This window comes from Ursus maritimus, unplaced genomic scaffold, assembly GCF_017311325.1.
Source record: "Ursus maritimus isolate PB19 unplaced genomic scaffold, ASM1731132v1 scaffold_31, whole genome shotgun sequence".
Taxonomy (NCBI): domain Eukaryota; kingdom Metazoa; phylum Chordata; class Mammalia; order Carnivora; family Ursidae; genus Ursus; species Ursus maritimus.
In genome coordinates this window covers 19157095-19176584 of record NW_024425675.1, presented here as the reverse complement: position 1 = coordinate 19176584, position 19490 = coordinate 19157095, and the positions used below count along the sequence as shown (strand labels likewise).

At 39.5% G+C, this 19490-nt stretch overlaps 1 protein-coding gene across 2 annotated transcripts in view; it reads right to left on the bottom strand.

The window, feature by feature from the left end:
* Window positions 1-19490, bottom strand: part of ITGA8 (integrin subunit alpha 8) — a 172316-nt gene that overhangs the window by 7189 nt on the left and 145637 nt on the right. The window contains exons 26-28 of one of the 2 annotated variants that reach the window (XM_008692079.2): window positions 16718-16846; window positions 12293-12406; window positions 5964-6065 (exon numbers count right to left, since the gene is read on the bottom strand). In XM_008692079.2, coding sequence (XP_008690301.2) covers window positions 5964-6065; window positions 12293-12406; window positions 16718-16846 — 345 coding nt within the window. The remainder of the gene's footprint in view (window positions 1-5963; window positions 6066-12292; window positions 12407-16717; window positions 16847-19490) is intronic. The other variant, XM_040645373.1, reaches the window with a different exon arrangement.

Genomic DNA, 19490 nt, shown 5'->3' with positions numbered 1-19490 from the left:
ACATAGATAGATAGATAGGTCTATCTATCTATCTATCTATCTATCTATCTATCTATCTATGGAACTAAAGGAGTTGAACGAAGGGCCAGAGGGCCACAGACTGTTCTGTTCAAATTGTTAGTAAAAAGCAACTGGATGGGAGAAGAGCTACCAATGAACTTTGCTGGGTTTTTTTGTCACTTGGCTACTATAGGTTTTGATGCTATTATCTAAAAAACTGGTCATTCTGTAGAAACAGGTAGGAGAGGTCACTTACAAAGAGTTAAAATGATATGTGAAGGCTGTTCTTTTTTGCAGCAATAATGGAAAAATATGAATAAAATATTAAATTGAACAGGATGTACTTATTAGGGTCTCTTGAAGCAGAAAACAGCTTTATAGGTATAATTACAAAATCTATTGGCTTTTCATTTGCATTCACTTCCAAAGACTCTGATAGCAGTTTCTTAAAAATGTCTGAGAGTAGATGATCCCTCCTGTCCTTTTCAGTTCCAAAATTCCGAAATTCTCATCACCAAAACCACCATCAGTCTGCTCCCAGTACATTATGCTCACTCAAAAAATACCATGCTATTCTCTTTCTCTGAGTATTTTAAAAGTTAAGATTACACATGTCATGTACATTTCCTGTAAGTCATCATATGTAATTAACCAAGAGGAAAGGACAAAGAGTTTTAAAGGAAAGCAAACTGGAAAACTTTCCCCCTGCGCCTGCATTCTGCTTTTCTTGCCTGCTGCCTTTAGGACATCCACGTGGCACTGAGGCTGCCCAATCTTCTCAATCTAAAATGCGAGCAGCTGCAAAGACCTTCCTTGGCCCCTGGTGTTTTCCTAAACTTATCTAGGCTTTTCACCATATAGTCAAGAAGTCATTACACTGAGGACAGTGGAAATACAGAAAATCAACAACAGTGCCCCAGAGCATTACTCCAGATTTCAAGTGCTGGGGAGCTAGTTGGTTGTTGCTGGAAAGAGGTGGATGAAAAGTCAAGGGTGACACATCACTGGAAGAGTCGTATGTGTCTTGGAAAGGGAGGTCTTTCTGAGGGCACATTGATCGGGGAGTCATGTGACACAATCGTGTATAAATGGCAATGGGACATTTCATTCATGGGTGGAAACAGGTAAAGCCCAGCTTTTCCTGAAAGTCAATGCTCTGTATAAATTAGAAACTTGAACTGCGGAGGCAAGCTTACTAGAGAAAAACTTAATTGATTACTTTTATGGACTAAAGCTTATTTAAATTTGTATTAGTGCTATGGAAATTATAGGATGGTTTTGGGAAAGCTTGCCAAGAAATAAAATGTTGGAAAATACTAAATAATAATAAGCCCACAAGAAACTTAGTTATCCATTGGATAACTAATAGGAAGAAAAATAGGTTTTAATTTTCGGTTTCTCATGACTAAACAATGATTTAGTGTAATAATTTTTCATTCCTTTGAAGTAAGATTTATTAAATACCCCATGTTCTCTGAAGCTCTGTAGGTATTATCATCAGCTCTAAGCTGGAACCTTCTGTAACCTGGTATAGATCAGTGCCATCCAATAGAAATATAATGTAAGCCACATGTGTAATTTAAGAATTTTCAGTGGCCACACTAAAAAAGAGGAAAAGATGAGGTATTAGTTTTAATAATTATTTAACCCTAAATATCAAAATTATTATTTCAACATGCAATTGACATCAAAATATACATACATTTTAAACTCTGCCTTTTTTAAAATGAAGTTTCCAAAATTCAGTGTTGTTTTTTTTTTTTAATATTTGCAGCACATAACAACAAACTAGATTTTCAATGGTTAAAGAGAAACGTAGTCTCACAGAAAAAACACAGCTGCATTTAGTGGAAAAACATCTTATACTGCAACAGTGTTTAGGTTTACATTTAAATGAGTTAAAATAAAATGAAACTATTAGTTCAGTGCCACACTGGCCACCTCTCAAGGTACTCACTATCCACATGTGGCTGATGGCTGCTATATTGGACCACACAGCTCTAGAACAATCTGTATAATCTCACACATTTGCCCATTTACCTCAGTCCCTCCTTACAAGGTTCATTCATCAAGAAGGTGGTCCCAAGGCAGAAGGTAGGGTATATTGAGGACTAACGGTTTCCTTTAAGAATATGGGCAAGTGATTATATATTTCAACTTCTTTAAGAAAGAAGGGTAACGTTGACTAACAGAAGTAAGTACTCAAAATTTAGGGAGAAAAACTCAAGTGTGTGCCATCTAATCAACAAACTGTTTCAGTTTATCTTCATGTATCAAGAACGTACAGCTATCTAAAGAAACGGCATAAAATTTTAACAATTCACTTATTAGAATTATCTGCAATTTTGGGACATGAGATCCATAAATTATAAGTGGTTTAGACTTTCTTAAAGTGATGCTAAGTAGGGAACATTTAATCACATCATAAATCTTGTTCTTTATTATGGTTTAAAGACCATAAACAAATTTTTAATATGCCTACATTTTATCATTGACATTTATGATATGTTTTTGTATATTTTGACAAAATACCAAGGTAGAAGGAAAAAGCTCTCTTGTATTTGCAACTGTAATTAATGTTGACATCTGTATTTATGTATCACAAAATCTTGTGTAAACATACTTCATAGGGGTCACAGGAATGTTTTAAATGAATGTACCAAGATACCCTACCTACAGTACCATTTAGAAGAAAATAATATCATAAAGAGGACCAGCTGGACCCACATTTTAACAACATTTAAATAACCCCTATGAGATAAGCAGTTTGAACTCCAAACAATTGTTTAATAATTCCATTTTAAGGATTTGAAATTGTGCTAACAAATGAAATGGTTCAGTTTTTATATGGAGGTTTTCAATAAGGATTCTCATGAACTCTTTTATAATAACTACTGTTGGAGTTGTACTAGACAATAATATTCCCTCCTAGGCGTCAGTGATGGAATTCAGCTTCAGCGACACGACACACAAATGCCAACATTCGTTGCTAAGCAAGGAAAGTGTTCAAGTAACTGAATCCTGTTTTTTCTGTTGCGCTGTAATGATTGAGCAGTCAGTCATAGCCCTTTGCATCAGGCCACCTTTCCCTCACCTCTGAACACAGCCAAGGTCACGTTTCATGAGTTCATTCGTTACAAACACAGACATGCTGCAGGTAGCAGGTAGGGGATGCTCTTTTCTTCGATGTGTGAAGCTCACGTAGGGCTCCAGAAATGGTTGAATCATGACCACATTGACAACGGAATACAAACTAACTAATCATCCCACACAAAGGCCTAGGAAAACAATTCTCATTACAAAAGAAGTATTTGAGAGGGTTTCCCCATTGGCAGAGTATAGATGGAGCTCCTATGATTCTCAACCTATTCCAACTGATTGAGCACCTTAAAGCAATTTCCTTCTGTTGCGTTCTTTTCAGATAAGAATGACCTTTGAGAGGAATTCACTATAAAACACATGAGCCAGCTCAAAGCACACCCTCTCAAACCAAGCCACAGGAAAATCGTTTCCCTGTAGCACAGAGCAAACTTTCTACCAGCCAGATCTCCACTCGGTCAGGTGTTGGGAGACCCGACAGCACCTTCATTCCTAAATGTTTTTCCAATAACCTTTCCATAAATGATGTGGTAAATCATCCACCTCAGATAATAAGGCTTTTAAAAAATGCAGTGACGAGGGTGGTGGGGATGGGGGAAAGCACATGTATCAGGTGATTTTGTGGATCTCGAGATGAGTTGAGAACAGCAGGCTGTCACCTGTGGCCAGTACAGAAAGACCCAACACTGTTGACGCGATTGGCTGTAACATATGTTTCTGGTATGGAACACATGCTCCGAGAAAACAAAGGGACCCAGATTTATCTCCCTTACAGACAAGCCTTTGAACCTCTTTGGATGAACATTCTATATTAAAACCCAAAGCCTCTGTCTTCTAGGTTGAACGTAAATCCAAACTACGGCAGACATCTTATGAGGGAAAGAAAGGCGAGCTAAATGAAGAAAGATGTGGCCGTCCTTACGTTAAAATGCCACCAAAGTTTAAGAAAATATTTTGACATTTCCAAGTTGGGGTTCCCTGACTTAGCCAGGGAGGGTGAGACATTCTGGGAGGGTTACTATTACTGAGACTTGAGGTGTACCTTGTTCCAGGTGTAATGCAGGGCTTCACAGACATCATTTTATTAACCTCCTCAACAATGCTTTCAGGTGAATATGGTTAACAGCCTTAGCGAGGTACAGTGAGTTCCTAAAGGTTCCCTAATTAAGGCAGGCAGAGCCAGGACAAAGCCCAGGAGAATGTATGTATGTATGTATGTATGTATGTATGTATGTGTGTGTGTGTGTGTGTTTAGTAATACAATCCCACTTTTTTTCATTTTTTAAATTTAATTTTTTAAAATTTTACTTAAACGTAATTAATTAACATATAGTGTATTATTATTTTCAGAGGTAGAGTTTAGTGATTCGTCAGTTGCATAAAACACCCAGTGCTCATTCCATCAAGTGCCCTCCTTCATGCCCATCACCCAGTTACCCCATCCCCCCACCCCTTTTCCTCCAGCAGCCCTCAGTTTGTTTCTGAAACACATTTGAAATGTGGGTCTCGCTCTGTGTTACCTGACCCCGTGCTAGAGATCCCTAGTGCTTTTATTTTATTGTTTTATTTTTAATTTTTTAAAGTAGTTTCCACACCCAGGGTGGAGCCCAACATGGGGCTTGAACTCACGACCCTGAGATTAAGACCTGAGCTGAGATCAAGGGTCTGATGCTTAACCAATTGAGCCACCCAGGACCCCTCTCAGTGCTTTTAAAGCACAGTGCCAGGGCCCCACCCCAGCCCTCCTCAATCCTGATATTCGGGGTGAGGTCTTAGCATGTATATATCTTTAAAGTCTCATGTATGTTGATGCTTTGCATACTCAGGGTTGAAAATCACTAATCAATTGGATTCACCTAATTTAAATTACTGAAAGTAGATTAGGCTAGAAAGATTAAGTTTTATAACTACATTTTAAGACCTAGGCCAATAAGACATCACGATAGTATTAACTTATATACCATCCAAAGCAGTGCCTCTCGAACTGTACTGTGTACCTGATGCCCTGATTGTGATAAAACGCAGATCCTGACTCAGCAGGTCTGGAGTGAGGCTTGTTTCTGGATTTCTGATGATTTGCTAGGTGATGCAGATGCTGCTGTCTGCAAACTGCACTGCGTGTAACAAAGACCTGGGGACCAGGGTTCAAGTGGGGGTTGTATCTACGGATTGACCCAGAGATGAAGATTTAAATCTTAGTATTCTTCCCCAGAGCTCTGGCTGTGGTCACGTTCATTGTAAACGCAGGGTTTGGGTGACTGTGCCTGCTCATCCTCTGTCCCCTGTGTCCCTGTCCACTCTCCATGGGTTTGCCAAGCTGCCGAAGATGCCAGCAGTTGTGCTGTGACAGATAAACCCCCAACAGTGATGTTTAATAGCCTCAATTTTAAAATAACATTTCATTCAAATGAAGCTCATACTGTACTTTTTTTCCGGTGAAAATTATAGTTCTCTGCATAGAAAGGAAAGATGACTAAGGTCATCCAGCTGTCCCTAGGGAAGAGCATCCTCCCCTCCCCTCCCCACCTCACTCACCATGCTGTCCTTAAATTAAACAATCAGGACGATTGCAGTATAATGATCATTGCTATCTGGACTTCTTCCAAATAAAATGGCTTGATGAAAAAGTGGTATTAGTCCTGCACTGTGATTTTTCTGAATAGGAATTGACATTGAAAGTTTAAAACTTTGATCAAGCAACACTAAGTCATTTCCAGACCGAGATAAGAAAATAGTGATCCAGAGAAGGAAACTTTACTCAAGTCAATGTGATAAGCAATTAAATGTAGCATAAGCTGAACAGTGATTTAAAAAATAATTATTTCAATGAAATTATTGTGTCTCTATGTTTTTCAGATACTCACTGCTATGCTTCCCTCTGGGAGTTTTGCTGGCTGATCTTTATAAGGCATCTTCTTCACTTTGAAGGACACCAGGGATGCAAGAGAATAGGGATCATTTTTTCTCTGAAATTAAAAATATTTATTTAAATATATTCCATGTAAATCTTTAAAAAGTTATACAGACAGCCATCCAGTTGTTTTCAGTGTTTTCCATTTCCAAAGCAAAATTTCATTTTTCCTTCTTTTTTCTTTTTTTCTCTTTTAAAATTGTTTTCCCCATCCAGTCATCCTATCCTTCTATCCATCTCTCCATCATACATCCAGACATCCTTTAAGACATCCATCCCTCTGTCCATCCAATTGCCCACCCAGCCATTCATCCTCTAATACTTGCTACAATGAGGTTCAAATAAAAACAGAAAATTGGAGTCCTAAAAGGGAGCAAGCACAAGGATTAATAGAGTTGCTGCTAGTGAAGAACAAAGGGGAGATATAGCAGGTTATAAAATTCTTATTATCTGATAGAGGGAAATATTTTAGGAGCGAGACTGATACTAAATTATAAAGAAATTTATCACATTTCATCTGTTATAGAAGACCCAGAGAAGGCTCTCTTAGTTTCAGCACTGTTGGGATTTTGGGGTTGGATGGGGGACTGTCCTGAGCATTGGAGGATGTGTAGCAGTATCTCTGGTCTCTACCCTGGATGCCAGTAACACCTCTACCCGAGTTGTGACAACCAAAAATGTCTCTAATTATTGTCAGTGTCCCCCAGGGAGCAAAATCCCCTTGGTTAAGAACCACTGACTTAGAGCCATAGAGTTTTTGATAAAACTTTACAGTAAATTTTTTGTTGTTGTTTAATTGGTTCTCATATTAACTGTTGATTAAAGTCAAAGGAAAATATTTAAGACTAAGTCAAGGAATGTAAATTTTGAGAATGTAAATTTCTGTGGTTCCCCACCATTTAACTTGAGACAGTGATTAGAGCTATCCAGTCTTGGGCTGTAGCTGGTTCATAATAGCTCTTGAGAGCAGACTTAAAATTTCTGGAATTTTGAGTATAAGTTGTTAAACGGAGTCATTTTTAAAACTTCTATATATGTACATTTCAGAAAATTATATTTTTAAAAAGGTAATACATACCGAAAACTCAGTATTTATTAACTATTTTATTGTATCTTACTAGTATCTGTGCTCTGGATATTATTTAAGTCTGTTGTATCTGGAAGGGGAGCTACTATACTATGGTGTGCTAATGCTTCTCTTTCCAACTCCAGATTTGGTGATGTCATGCTGGCGGCTTGGAATTAGCCATGGTGGGAATATTTACACCATGAGAATCAGCAAATGCTACACATTGGAGCGTCCCCCCTCCCACAGAGCAGTTTATTAAACATTCACCAGCACTACACCATTTATAATCCAATGTTGGGTTTCTTAAGGCCAATCCATCAAGTTGGAGAGTAACAATTTTGTTTACTTTTTTTTTACAAAGTTTTTTTTTTTTTCTGTGACTGAATTTTTTTCTCCCTTTAATAAATCTCATTTCCTCTAGATGATAAGGACAGGCCAGAGTATGCAAAACTTTTAAATACTTAAAATCACTATATCTTTGACTTTTTCTTTCTTTCTACTCCAACATTCCTGGATAAGTAACTTTATTCACTTGGAAACATTATTTTTTCGTTGTCATTCTTCTGATGTTCTCTTGTCTCCTGGCTTTTCCATTTTGGATTTTTGTTTGTTTGTTTGTATGAGAAGTGTTTTTTAAAACGTGGAAAATTTTGGTCATAAAATCTGGCATGTACTTGGTGATTTAAATCTACCTTCTTTACCACCCTGCCTGGTAGGCACAGAAGGAACATGACCAAATTCTGGTCATGAGATTCTGTGCGTAAGGATCACAATTACATACTCATGGATCATGATCAAGTTTTCTCTTGTCTCCAAGTTCAATTTAAAAAATTGACGGAAAATAATTCTCTTGCTCTTCAAGTCTTATCTTTGAGGAACAAATCAACAGAGACCGCCACCTCTGTCTCAACTCTAGATGGGAAGTTTTGTACTGCCTGATCCTGCATTTATGAATATGGAAGTTTCTTAATGAATAAAAGGCGGTATTTGAACTCTAGAATGTAGAACACGGAGAAACAGGTTTCTCTGAGGGGATTTCTATTCATCTCTTTCCTTTACCCCCTTTTGGCCACAGTTTGATTTCTCCTCATGTTTTACTTCATCACCAATCCTTAGTATCCTTTCCAGTGGTTCACAGTGCCCTGGGCTCTGCTGAGTTTCAGAAACACCCGGGATCAGGCTCAGGGATTCTGATCCAGAAAGATGAGGATGAAACTGTATTTGTCCTTCATTGTTTGCAATTTTGACATTGTTGTTTAACTTATTATTTGTCTCTATTACTTTTCTCCCCGACAAGATTATATAGAAATAGAGGGTGTAAACCATGGGTATAATGTTTATATCCTCCACAGCACCTCAAACAGCATCAACTCTGGCTGACTGACCACGTAAATGGACAGTGAATGAACCCTCCCACCCCATATAACACCCATTTGATAGCACCTTATAGAAGGTTTAGTTCTTTCGATGGTTGAATTGGACCCCCTCCACTATCAACTAGACTAGAAAGTTCAAGAAGTTGTAAGAAAGGTAGTGACATAAAATGTGGGCTGCAGTTCATGAAAATGAGCTGTTGACCTGCCCCTCCACTGTTTGATTCAGTGACGCAAACTGACAAGAGTCTGGGGTCTGAACAAATTAAGGTTGTAACAATACAACTCTTAGATGGACCTACTCCTTATTTTAAATTATTCTCTAAAACCAAGGTTTCTTCCACCCTCTTCAATAGGAAAATGCATTTTTTTTTTCATTTTTCTAAGATGCTGGAGCTCCAAGGAATGGGGAATGTAAGCAGTTAGGCTATGATCAGCTGGGGCGGCACCAAAGATACGCTAGTCTTATGACTGCAGGTCAAAGGCATGGCACAGGTAAGTATTTAATTCATGAACGACAGTTATGAGCAGAGTCACGTTATTGACTCCACATTCTAAGTTGAATGCTTTCAGCCGTGGTCTTCATATAACGACTACATATTCTTATGTTTAAAAGAAATGTCGTCTTCCGTGTAGCAGTCCACTTAGGTAATAGCAATCACTGCCATATTGCAGACAATTTAGGACTGAAAAAGCAGCTGGAGTTAATATCCCTTGACAATATCTTGGACCTCCAGCCTGCCCCAGCTAGCTATTAATCCTCAGAAAATGCCCTGTTCCTCTGTCATTGCTGCGTCATTTCGACCATGGTTTGCACCTCACTAGCTGCCTCTATTATGCACTTTTGCACAATGATTTGCTTATGGTCTTGGTACTAATAAAAGTCCTCTAGTTGGTAACCAACGGAGAGTGAGGCTTTGGAATTGGTTAAATACATAGTGTGGCTGGTAACGTCACGAGCCCTTCCACTCCTACCTTCCCACTGCTTAATTCTTTCTTAAGAATTCTTTCTGATCACATAGCCCATGTTTAAGTACTCAGCATTCGCCAGAAACAAAGCCTTGTGAGATGAAAAAATCCAAGCAATTACTGGTAAAATCTTACCCCGTGAAGGATTGTTTCAAGCAACAATCACAGGACAGGATATCATTTAGGACTAATCTAAATAAAATCTTTTTCTGACCGGTTTGCATGTTCACCAAGTGGACAGAAACAAACATAATGCAGCAAATCATGTCATGCAAGAATTGTAAACTTTCCAGTTTGGATTAGGAAGGCAGAAAATGTTTACCTCCTTCTGGATTGCATGACAAAACCATTAAAGAGCTCCAGTATGTAGTATATTCTTAGAGCGGGAAAGGCAGGGAGGGAACAAAAGGGAGAGAGACTGCAATGAGACACTCCTCTTTGGCACTTAGCTTCCAAGACAGGAATAAGCAGAAACTGGGTGTGTGGAAATGTGGGCTATGGCTGTGGGTAAGTGCTGGTGACTTGAGCCACTCTCTCTGGTCTTGGTTTTGGCTCACATCATGATCTCAGGGTGCTGGGATCATCGAGCAGTAGGGAGCCTGCTCGAGATTCCCTCTCTCCTTCTGCCCCTCCCCCTGCTCTCTCTCTCTCAAATAAGTTAATCTTTAAAAAAATAAAATAATCATGTTTCCCTCGACTGTGGTGTCATAATGATTTTAGTCCCGCTTCACCAAAAAGTTATTCTCCCTTATTTCAGTAGGATGCGATGCCCAAAGCAATAGAAGGAATGTATGGTTATCATTGAAGACTGTGTGGGCTTGGGAATTCAGTGAGACTGCTCTCCTCAACTCCTCAACTCTGAGGTAAGAAGTAACAACCCAAAAGCAGAGCGACCATGAGCAAACTGATGGAAAGGAAGTGATACCTGAAGAGGTGCCTGGTGCAGAGTTGGCTCTCCATGGGTATTTGTTTAGTGAATGAATGAATAATGGTTTAACTAAAGAAAAAAAATCAAAAATCAAATAAATTGTGTACTGCACTTCTCCCTGGTTCAGGCATTCAAAACTGGGGGTGATTTTGCCCCCGGGGGACGTTGGCAATGTCTGGAGACAGTTTTGATGGGTTGCATCTAGTGGGTGGGAGGCCAGGCATGCTGCTAAGCATCCCATAATGCACTTCCTATAAAGCATTCTAGAATCCTATAGTGATAGGTCCCCCACAACACAGAATGATCTGATTTGAAATAGTATGCCAAGATTAAGAAACCCTGCCTTAGGTTAAAAAAAACAAAAACAAAACCAAAAAAACACTTCACAATCACTGTTTCAAATACCTTTAACTTTCCTTCTATTTATTTTAGAAACAAATAAGATTTGTGAGACTACAGAAAGTATTTTGAATCCCAGAAAACATGAAAATCCAGAGCTATGAAATTCTGTATTTATTAGTTAGACTCAAAAGGATTTGATTTTCTACGGTGCAATGAGCCAGATGAATTTTTTAGCAGTTAAAACATGAGCAAGAATGCATAGATTTGGTAGGGTTTTTAATTTAGCTTGTTTCCCCCTCTCTAGATCCTTTCTAAACAACAAGGTCCCCACATAGTAATATCACTTAAATAAATAGCTCTTTCCCAATGGAAAAAATTAATTTGTTTAGTATAAAAGAGATCTTAAAACTTTAAAATGCACACAATCTGTGGAATTATCTGTGGCAGTGTGGGATGCCACAGTAGAGACAAACAGAAGCAGCCAAGAATCTACTAATCACACATATGTGGAAGGTCACGGAGGTGTGTCCTGACTGGAGCCCAGGCTGTGGGAATCTCCCTTTTCCCTTCTTCATTGATTTCTGTTTTCACCCTTGTGGGCTTACACTGTGTTGTACTCACCATCATTCCACTGACTACTATTTACTGAAGAACTACTGTGTGCTGGGCACTGGGTAGAAAGTGGTGAGCTAAAGAGGTTTATTTGAATCTAAGTTACGGTCTAAAGGTCTTAGGGACCCAGGATATTTACATTGTCTTCACCTAAAAGATGAAGGAATATTACTCAGCCACAAAAAAGAAAGAAATCCTGCCTTTTATGACAACACAGATGGACGAGGAGGGCCTTACGCTAAATGAAATGAGTCAGAGAAAGACAAATACTGTATGACATCATTTACATGTGGAATCTAGAGAAGCAGAACTTGGAAATAGAGTAGATCGGGTTGGTGGTTGCCAGGGGCTGGGGCTGGGGGAATTGGGGAGATGGTCAAAGGGTACAAACTTCCAGCTACATGATGAATAAGTTCTGGGTATCTAATGTATAATTAACAATACCATACTGTGTTCTTGAGAGCGGTTAAGAGAGTAGATCTCATCTGTCCTCCACACACACACAAAGGTAATTACATGAGGGGATGGAGGTATGAACTAATTTCAGTGTAGTAACCATTCCAAAACATATATATGTCTCCAATCATATGCTATACACCTTAAACTTATGTATGTTATATGTCAACAATATTGCAATAAAGCTGGAAAAAAAAAATGTCTTCCCCTGATGGGAAAGATGACCAGCTGATCTTGGCTCAATTTTTCCATAGACACTTCTTTTAAACAATTTTAAAAATTAAAAAATTAAAATATTTTAAAGAAATTAATAAAAAGTATTAAGTTAAAAATTAAAATTAAACCTAAAATTTTTTTAAATGAAAAAATTCAAATTTTTTTAAATTTAAAAATGAAACATGAATCGTTGAACACTACATCAAAAACTAATGACATACTATATGTTGGCTAATAATAAAAAAATTAAATTAAATTAAAATCCTTTCTAGAAAAACTTCCCAGCTTAGCATGTGCATGTCCGTTAGTGTTGTTACCTGGAGGAAGGTCTTGGCCCATAACCGTGACCTGACTTTTAGGACGGAGCTTTCTCCTCCTTCTAGCCGCCCCACTGCACAGGAGATTTGTAAGCACTCGATATTTGTACAGTTCTGCAAAAAAAAAAAAAAAAAAAAAAAAAAAAAAAAAAAAAAAAAAGCCAACAGCAGTGGTGGCCAATCAGTGTCTTTAAATTGTGGTGGAAAATCAACATCGAAGTCAGCTTATCTGCACTGTATTTTCTCAGAAGTCACCACCTAATTCACAAATTATTCATTTAAATGACAATCAATTATATTGAAACAACCAAGAGAAAACACAGTTTGGTAGTAATGATGCTTCACTTTTACTGGTAATGTAGAGATAAAATGGAACGTTAAATACAACGTAAGATTTAAGCTTTTTTTTCTTTTCTAAGGACTTAAAACAGTCCTCCTGCTGCAGTGATTGGATTGTTCTGTTTCAATTTCATTTCTCAGAAGGTGGGAAGACATTTCTTATAGACATTTATAACACCTGACCTTGGACTAAGCGAGCCCCGGAAAGGCTTTAGAGGAAACTCCCTGTATCTATGTTATCTCAAAGACCCAGTGTTATCAACCCATTTGTTCTAAAACATTCTTCTAAATTACTTTTTGATTATAAAGCAGAATCTTCTTCGAGTTCTGTCCATTAAGCTGTTCTTTAACTAGTTGCTAGTTTTGCCAACTTACAATGGGTAACTTTTACTATGTGAAATGTGTGTTCCAGGGAAGTATTCGTTATGAGGACATTCTACCTGTCAAATCTTATTTTCTGATTGGATCCGGTATGGAAATAAATGGATACCTCACATCCATTTTCTGTGTACCCATGTACAGGATGATACTTCTTGAATTGTACTCCCTCACTGATTTGAATTTATCATGTGGGCTATGCTTTATTTATTTCTCATGTCTCAAGCACTGGGCTCCGGCCTATCGATGCTCAGTAAACGTTAGTTTATTGAATAGTATGAGCAGGATTTAACTGAGGCATTTCACTTTAATGAAATTGCTAAACCACAGAGTAACTTGAGGGACATATTGGCATGAAAATCTTTTCCGAGAACCTCTGAATTTTCTAAAAGCAAAGCAATCAGTAAGGCGTATCTGATAAATTCCAGGGAGGTCAGATTTTGACATGCTGTTTCCAAATTCAGGTGGCGGGGCTGTTCTTGTTCTACTAGGGTTGGGTGCTGAGTTGTTGCGGTTTTGTTCCTCCAGCAGGAGCAGGAATTCTCGAAGCACTGCAGTTCATGTCCCCTGCGAGGACCCTTGTGTTTACCTACACTTCATTACTGACATGCTGTGTATCTCCAGTCCCACCCTCTGGAGGCAAAGGAGGCGAGTGAGAAGGAGGTGATTCTTGTGAGCCCCCTGGAGCTGTTGGTCCTAGTGAGCTAGCTCCGTTGGAGGCTTCTGGAGAAGATGGTGCTCAGAATGAGTCTTGAAGGGTGAGAAAGAGTGACCTAGCCATCTAGGCAGACAGGGACAAGACCAGTGCCTGTTCAGAAAAGGGGTGTTCAGGGTCAGGGTGGACAGGTGGAAATGAGAGAGGAATGAGAGAAAGTCTAGGTGGTAAAGAATGTTCCTATTTGAGCCAAGGAATTTTGATTCTATTCAGAGGGTCTCATTTAAGCAAGGGCTATGACTGAGTTTGGGTTTTAGGGGCAGGTGGTATGGAAGGCAAGAATGGGGGGAGGAGAGTGGGAAGCAAGAGGGTGACAAGGGCTTGTTGCAAGAGTCCAAGGGAGAGGGGAGGAGGCCCTGAACTGAGGCACGGGGACAGAGAGAGAAAGACAAAGCTCAGGGAAGTTCAGGAAGTAGAATGGGACAATTGGTGACAAAATGGAAGTTGGGATGAAGGAGAAGGAGGACTGGAGGGAGGACTACAGGGAACCCTTTTGGCTTGGGGAGCCAAGTGGATGGACCCTGGCATTGCTGAGATTGGGAATTCTAAAGGAGAAGCACATTCTGGGGGTCATGGAGACGGAATTCTGGACGCGTTGGGGCTGGGGTGGCTATCAGAGGAAAGTATACTCTGAGCCCCTCAAGTCCAGAGTGCAGTAGGGATGGCTAAGATGGCAGGAGGCTCAGCATGGCTGGAGTTCATGATTGTTGAAAGCATTTCCCTGAAGGAGCAAAGTCTGTGGAAGAGGGGAAGGGTCCCGAGGATGGAGTCCTGAGGCACACGGGCGACAGAGGATGGGCAGAGAAGAAGCCCACAAACAATTTTAAGGCGGCTCAGGCCAACAGACTGGAAGAGAACCAGGGGAGCGTGTTTTGTCGGAGGCCAAGGGACGGGATGGTTTCAGGAAAAGTTAATAGTATCTTATGCAGAAGACGGTTTGAAAGAAAAGGTTTCTGTAAGCTGAGTAGGGAAAGGGACAAGAAGAAAGCCTGCCCAGCAGGGGATGTTATGGTCATTATAAGAGCAGCACGGGCCTGAGATGAGAAAGGCAAGGACGTTCTTGGGTGGAGGAGAAATATATTTCAGTGCTAGGGATACAAATTTTTCCTATGCAAATTGGAAATTATGATCCCAACACAGGATGTTGGCATTTTGCACTTTTAAATTCCTAATCAGAAATGGGATTCAGTAAGTTGTTTTTAACTAAACAAAAACCGTAGGAGGTCTTATTTAACTTTTGATTTTAGAATAAACTTTGTATAATCACTTTCTATCCAGAACTGTTTTGACTTGAGGACATGGGGAGGCGTATGATTTGCAATTTTCAAACCAATAAGAGACAAAGAGAATAAAGCATGAGTTAACGAAGTCAGAAATGGAAATCAAGAATTGCCTTGCTTTCACCCGCAAGTAATAAGTTTCTGTGATATTCAGGAGTTAAAAATCATCTCATATTAAAAATCTTTAATGAGAAAGAATGGGAGGGAAAAAACCTGACCCTGCAACAGAAGTGCATATAATTTTCAAAAGAATTTTAGTTATTGATCTCTCCTGCCTCAGTGTACTTATGAGACTTACACTAAAGCAGAAACTGAAAAACGTAAGTGAACCCTGATTTTCTAAATTGTTGGTCCCGATAGGTTTGGACACTGGTTCTCCAGAGGGCTTTCACATTGATACTGCATATTAGAATTCTATAGGTGCCAATCATTGTTTTCTTTTTTAAAAATTTGTTAAATTTTTTATTGAGGTATAATTGACACATGACATTATATTAGTTTCAGTTGTATGACATAATGATTCAATGTTTGTATATATTGTGAAATGATCGCCACAATGAGTCTAGTTACTATCCATCACCACATAGTTATAGTTTTTTTATGATCTTGAAGAGCTTTTAAGATCCACTTTCTTAACACCTATCAAATATGTGATACAATATTATTAAGTGTAGTACCAGCCTGTACACCACATCCCCAGGACTTAAATCATTGTTTTCTGTTCTACTTTTCCTCTTGGAGGCTTTCTTTAAATGATAATATGTGGGATTTTATTAATATCCTAAACTGAATAGCATAACTATTTCCTACTCTTAGGTTTTGAAAAACATTACCATGCCATAAAAGTTTACAGGGACTTGAATCAAAATCTGCCACCCTCCATAGCTTTTTGTCAGGTTAACTTTAGGTACTTCTATTATAATAAACATTTCTCTCTTGATTTAAGTTTAACTGAATAAGTGAGACTTGCTCGATACACATTTCTGTCCATTTCCATGTTTGAAACTTTTTATGAATATTAGAACATGTTCAAGACACATTAAAACAAAACATTTTAGCTTCTTAAAAAAATTTTAGCCACTTTTAAGTGTAGAGTTTAGTGGTATTAACATTCACCTTGGAATGAGTGAGAGAATTGAATTGAAAATACTGACTCTTGAGTGCTCTCCACAGTTTTGCAAAGGGTTGACTAAGTTCAGGATAGATCTACCACAGCTCCCCGCGCTAAGATTCTGCAGGGTTTGGGCCCAGGAAATCAGAAGACCCCATTCTTGCCTCTTCTGGATCAGCAGAGGAATCTGAGATGCAGGGACACGTGCGACCTCCCCCCACCCCCGCCCCCCAGTCTCCGAAGTGCTGCCCCAGTTCCTTCCACACTGTCAGAGTTTCAGTGTCTGGGGATGGGCTCACAGTGGGAGCTTTGTGTTTTGCAAATGCATTGCATGCCATGTTTTAGGTTTTTATCATTATTTTTCTAACGTGGCCTGCATAGCAGGTTTAGAAGAGTGAAAATACTATAAGGCAAATACGCCTTTGTCCGCAGGGAAGAGTCACTTACATGACTCACAATGTGCGTGTACGGCCAAACCATGGCAGGCATATCTGAGCATTGAAAGAGACGGAGAAACAATAGTTGAAGTTCAAACCTTCTGTGTGTGGCAGTTCTGTCCAATCCAGTCTCCTCTCGGATCTGCGCACACTGGGATAACTCACCAGGATTTTTGCAGGGCTCTGTCTGTGGGGCTCCGGCATCCGCACATCTCTCTTCCTGACAAGATGAGGGATGGTCGAATTTCGTAAAAAGGCGCTCAGCTCGGGGGTGTCCTCTGGGGGAGCAGCGGGCTGCAAAGAGAAAGCAAGAGATAGCACGTCAGTCTCATAAATGCTTGTCACCTTTTCAATAGCCTTGAACTCCAGGTATGTTCCCACTCTGGCCAGGAGTCACAAGAGAAGCCAGACCCATCCTGATTTGCCAGCAGTGTGTTCGACCACAAAATGAAATGCATGGACAAGGAACTAGCCTTCCCATTCTCCAACCATAGGAGCTCTTGAAGGATGGGGAATGCTTTTTTGGAAAGTTTATCTTGTAAGGATCAGATTTTAAGCAGAAGTGATTTCCCCAGAAGGAAGTGACTTTTCAGGCCTGAGTCATTATTTTCCTGTCGCGTTCCCTTCATCCTATATCGGTGCTGGTGAAGCTCAGGAACATTCTGTGTGGTGAGAGGGATCCTGAGGTAGCAGAAAGGTGAGGCACTGGCCATGGGGAAACAGCCTGATGTAGTCAAGCACCCAACATCAGCCTATCTGAGCCCCACACTCCTGAAGTTGTAAGAAATGCTCCCTCAGGAGTGAATCGTGTTCTGATAAAAATGACTTTTCCAAAGCATGCCACATGAACATTGTGCTGTAAGGGAGCTTGTTTTCAGCCCTGAATTTGTTTTGCGAGTGTTCTAGAACTTATGATTTTATCTCAGGCTCCTTGCCGGGTACATCTGATAGCTGAATAAATATTTTGAAAGTGCCAATAAATCACACATAATAATATCCCATTAAAATTCTTCATTTTAGACTGACTATAGAACCTTAATTTTCTACCCCTGCCCCAAGTCCCCCAAACACATGTTCTTTTAAATGGTTTCTCTTTGTTGTCACAGGAGCAGTGACAGTATGCTCATTTCTGTGGGGTCAAGAAAGATATTCCTATATTGTAGATGCACCGTGCACCACAGAAAATAAAATGATTGTGCTCAGCATGTCCTAAGACCCTAGAAAAACCTACTGGATAAACAGAAAGATAGAGTTCACATTCCTTAGTATGCCGTGCACAGCCCCCATATACTGGCCTCAGCCTACTGCTCCAGCCTCATTTCTTACCAAGAACCCTCCACACCCTGCTCTGCAATGTGCAAAGCCGCTGTCCATTCCTGATGGGCAACAGGTTGATTCCCGGGTCCCTGTGTCACGTTCCATGCGATAGCTCTATTCTCCCATCAGCACCCACCGAGCTGTGCAGTACCTGCCCGCTGACTGGCCTGAGGTGCCCAGTGAGAAAATGTAAAATGATAAGCATAGAGTCACATACAACATCCAAGGCAGTCTCAGGAAACAGGGAGAGGAAGAAGATCCAGTGAGGAAACGTGAGATGGGAGAAATCGGATGCAAGAGACAATCCAGGAGAGCAGGAAAGTGGGAATCCAGGGAAGCCTAAGGAACAGAAAGGTGCAGAAATAAAGGAGTCACTAAGAATGTCAAGTCCTGCAGAGGAGTCAAGAATTAGGACTAAAAGTAATCATTGAATTTTGTCACGTAAGAAATTACGGACATAACGATCCAGCAGTTTCACTCTGGGTATTTACCAGAAGAAAACAAAACCACTAGCTTGAAAAGACATATGCCTCTCCATGTGCACTGCAGCTTTATTTACAGTCGCCAAGATACGGAAGCAGCCTAAAAGTGAATAGATGTGGTGTAGACACACACACGCGCGTGCGCACCCATGCACACCAAAATGTTATTCAAACATAAAAAAGGAAATCCTGGATGGATGACCTTGTGGACATTATGTTAAGTGAACTAAGACAGAGAAAGACAAATTCCATGTGGAATCTAAAAAAAAAAAAAAAAAAGAAAGAAAAAAGACCACCAAAACCCCAAACCCAAACCAAACCCTTAACTCATAGATACAAAGAACAGATTGGTGATTGCCACAGTTGGGGGGGGGGGTGCTGGTGAGTGGGTGAAACGGGTGAAAGTGGTCAAAAAGTATAAACTTCCAGTTACAAAATAAGTAAGTCCTAGGGTATAGTGACCATAATTACCAATACTGTGTTGCATGTCTAGAAGTCACTAAGAGAGTAGATCTTAAAAGTTCTCATCACAAGGAAAAAAATGTGTAACTCTGCATGGTGATGGATGTGAACTAGACTTACTATGGTGATCATTTCACAATGTATACAAATACCCAATCATGTTGTACACCTGAAACTAATATGTGATATGTCAATTATATCTCAATGTAAAAAAAGAAAAAAGAATTTATAGATGCCCTTTGCTGAGCAGGGGATGGGTATGGGTGGAAATTGATCTGCAGAAGCCGAAGGGTGAATGCATTCAGACAAATGGATAATTATTTGAAAAAGTATAAAATTAAATCTCTATCTTATTCTCATATTGAAGCAAATCCCCCATGGCTCAGAGATGAGATGCAGTGGTGTCCTCCAAATAAGAAAGCGCCAAAAGAAAACAAAATAAAACATGGATGTTATTAGTTGCTATTTATAATGGAAACAGGATAGTAACATAAAACTTTGTGGATAGATTCCTTGTTAAATAAATTATGACATTTATGCAAAAGACCACTGGACACTTTTTAAAAATGACGTAGAGCTATATAGTAATTTAGAAAAAATACAAGATCTTAGTAAGGGGAATAGGAAGATTATAAAATAGCTTATATAATAAGATTGCATTTTTTTAAAAAGATTTT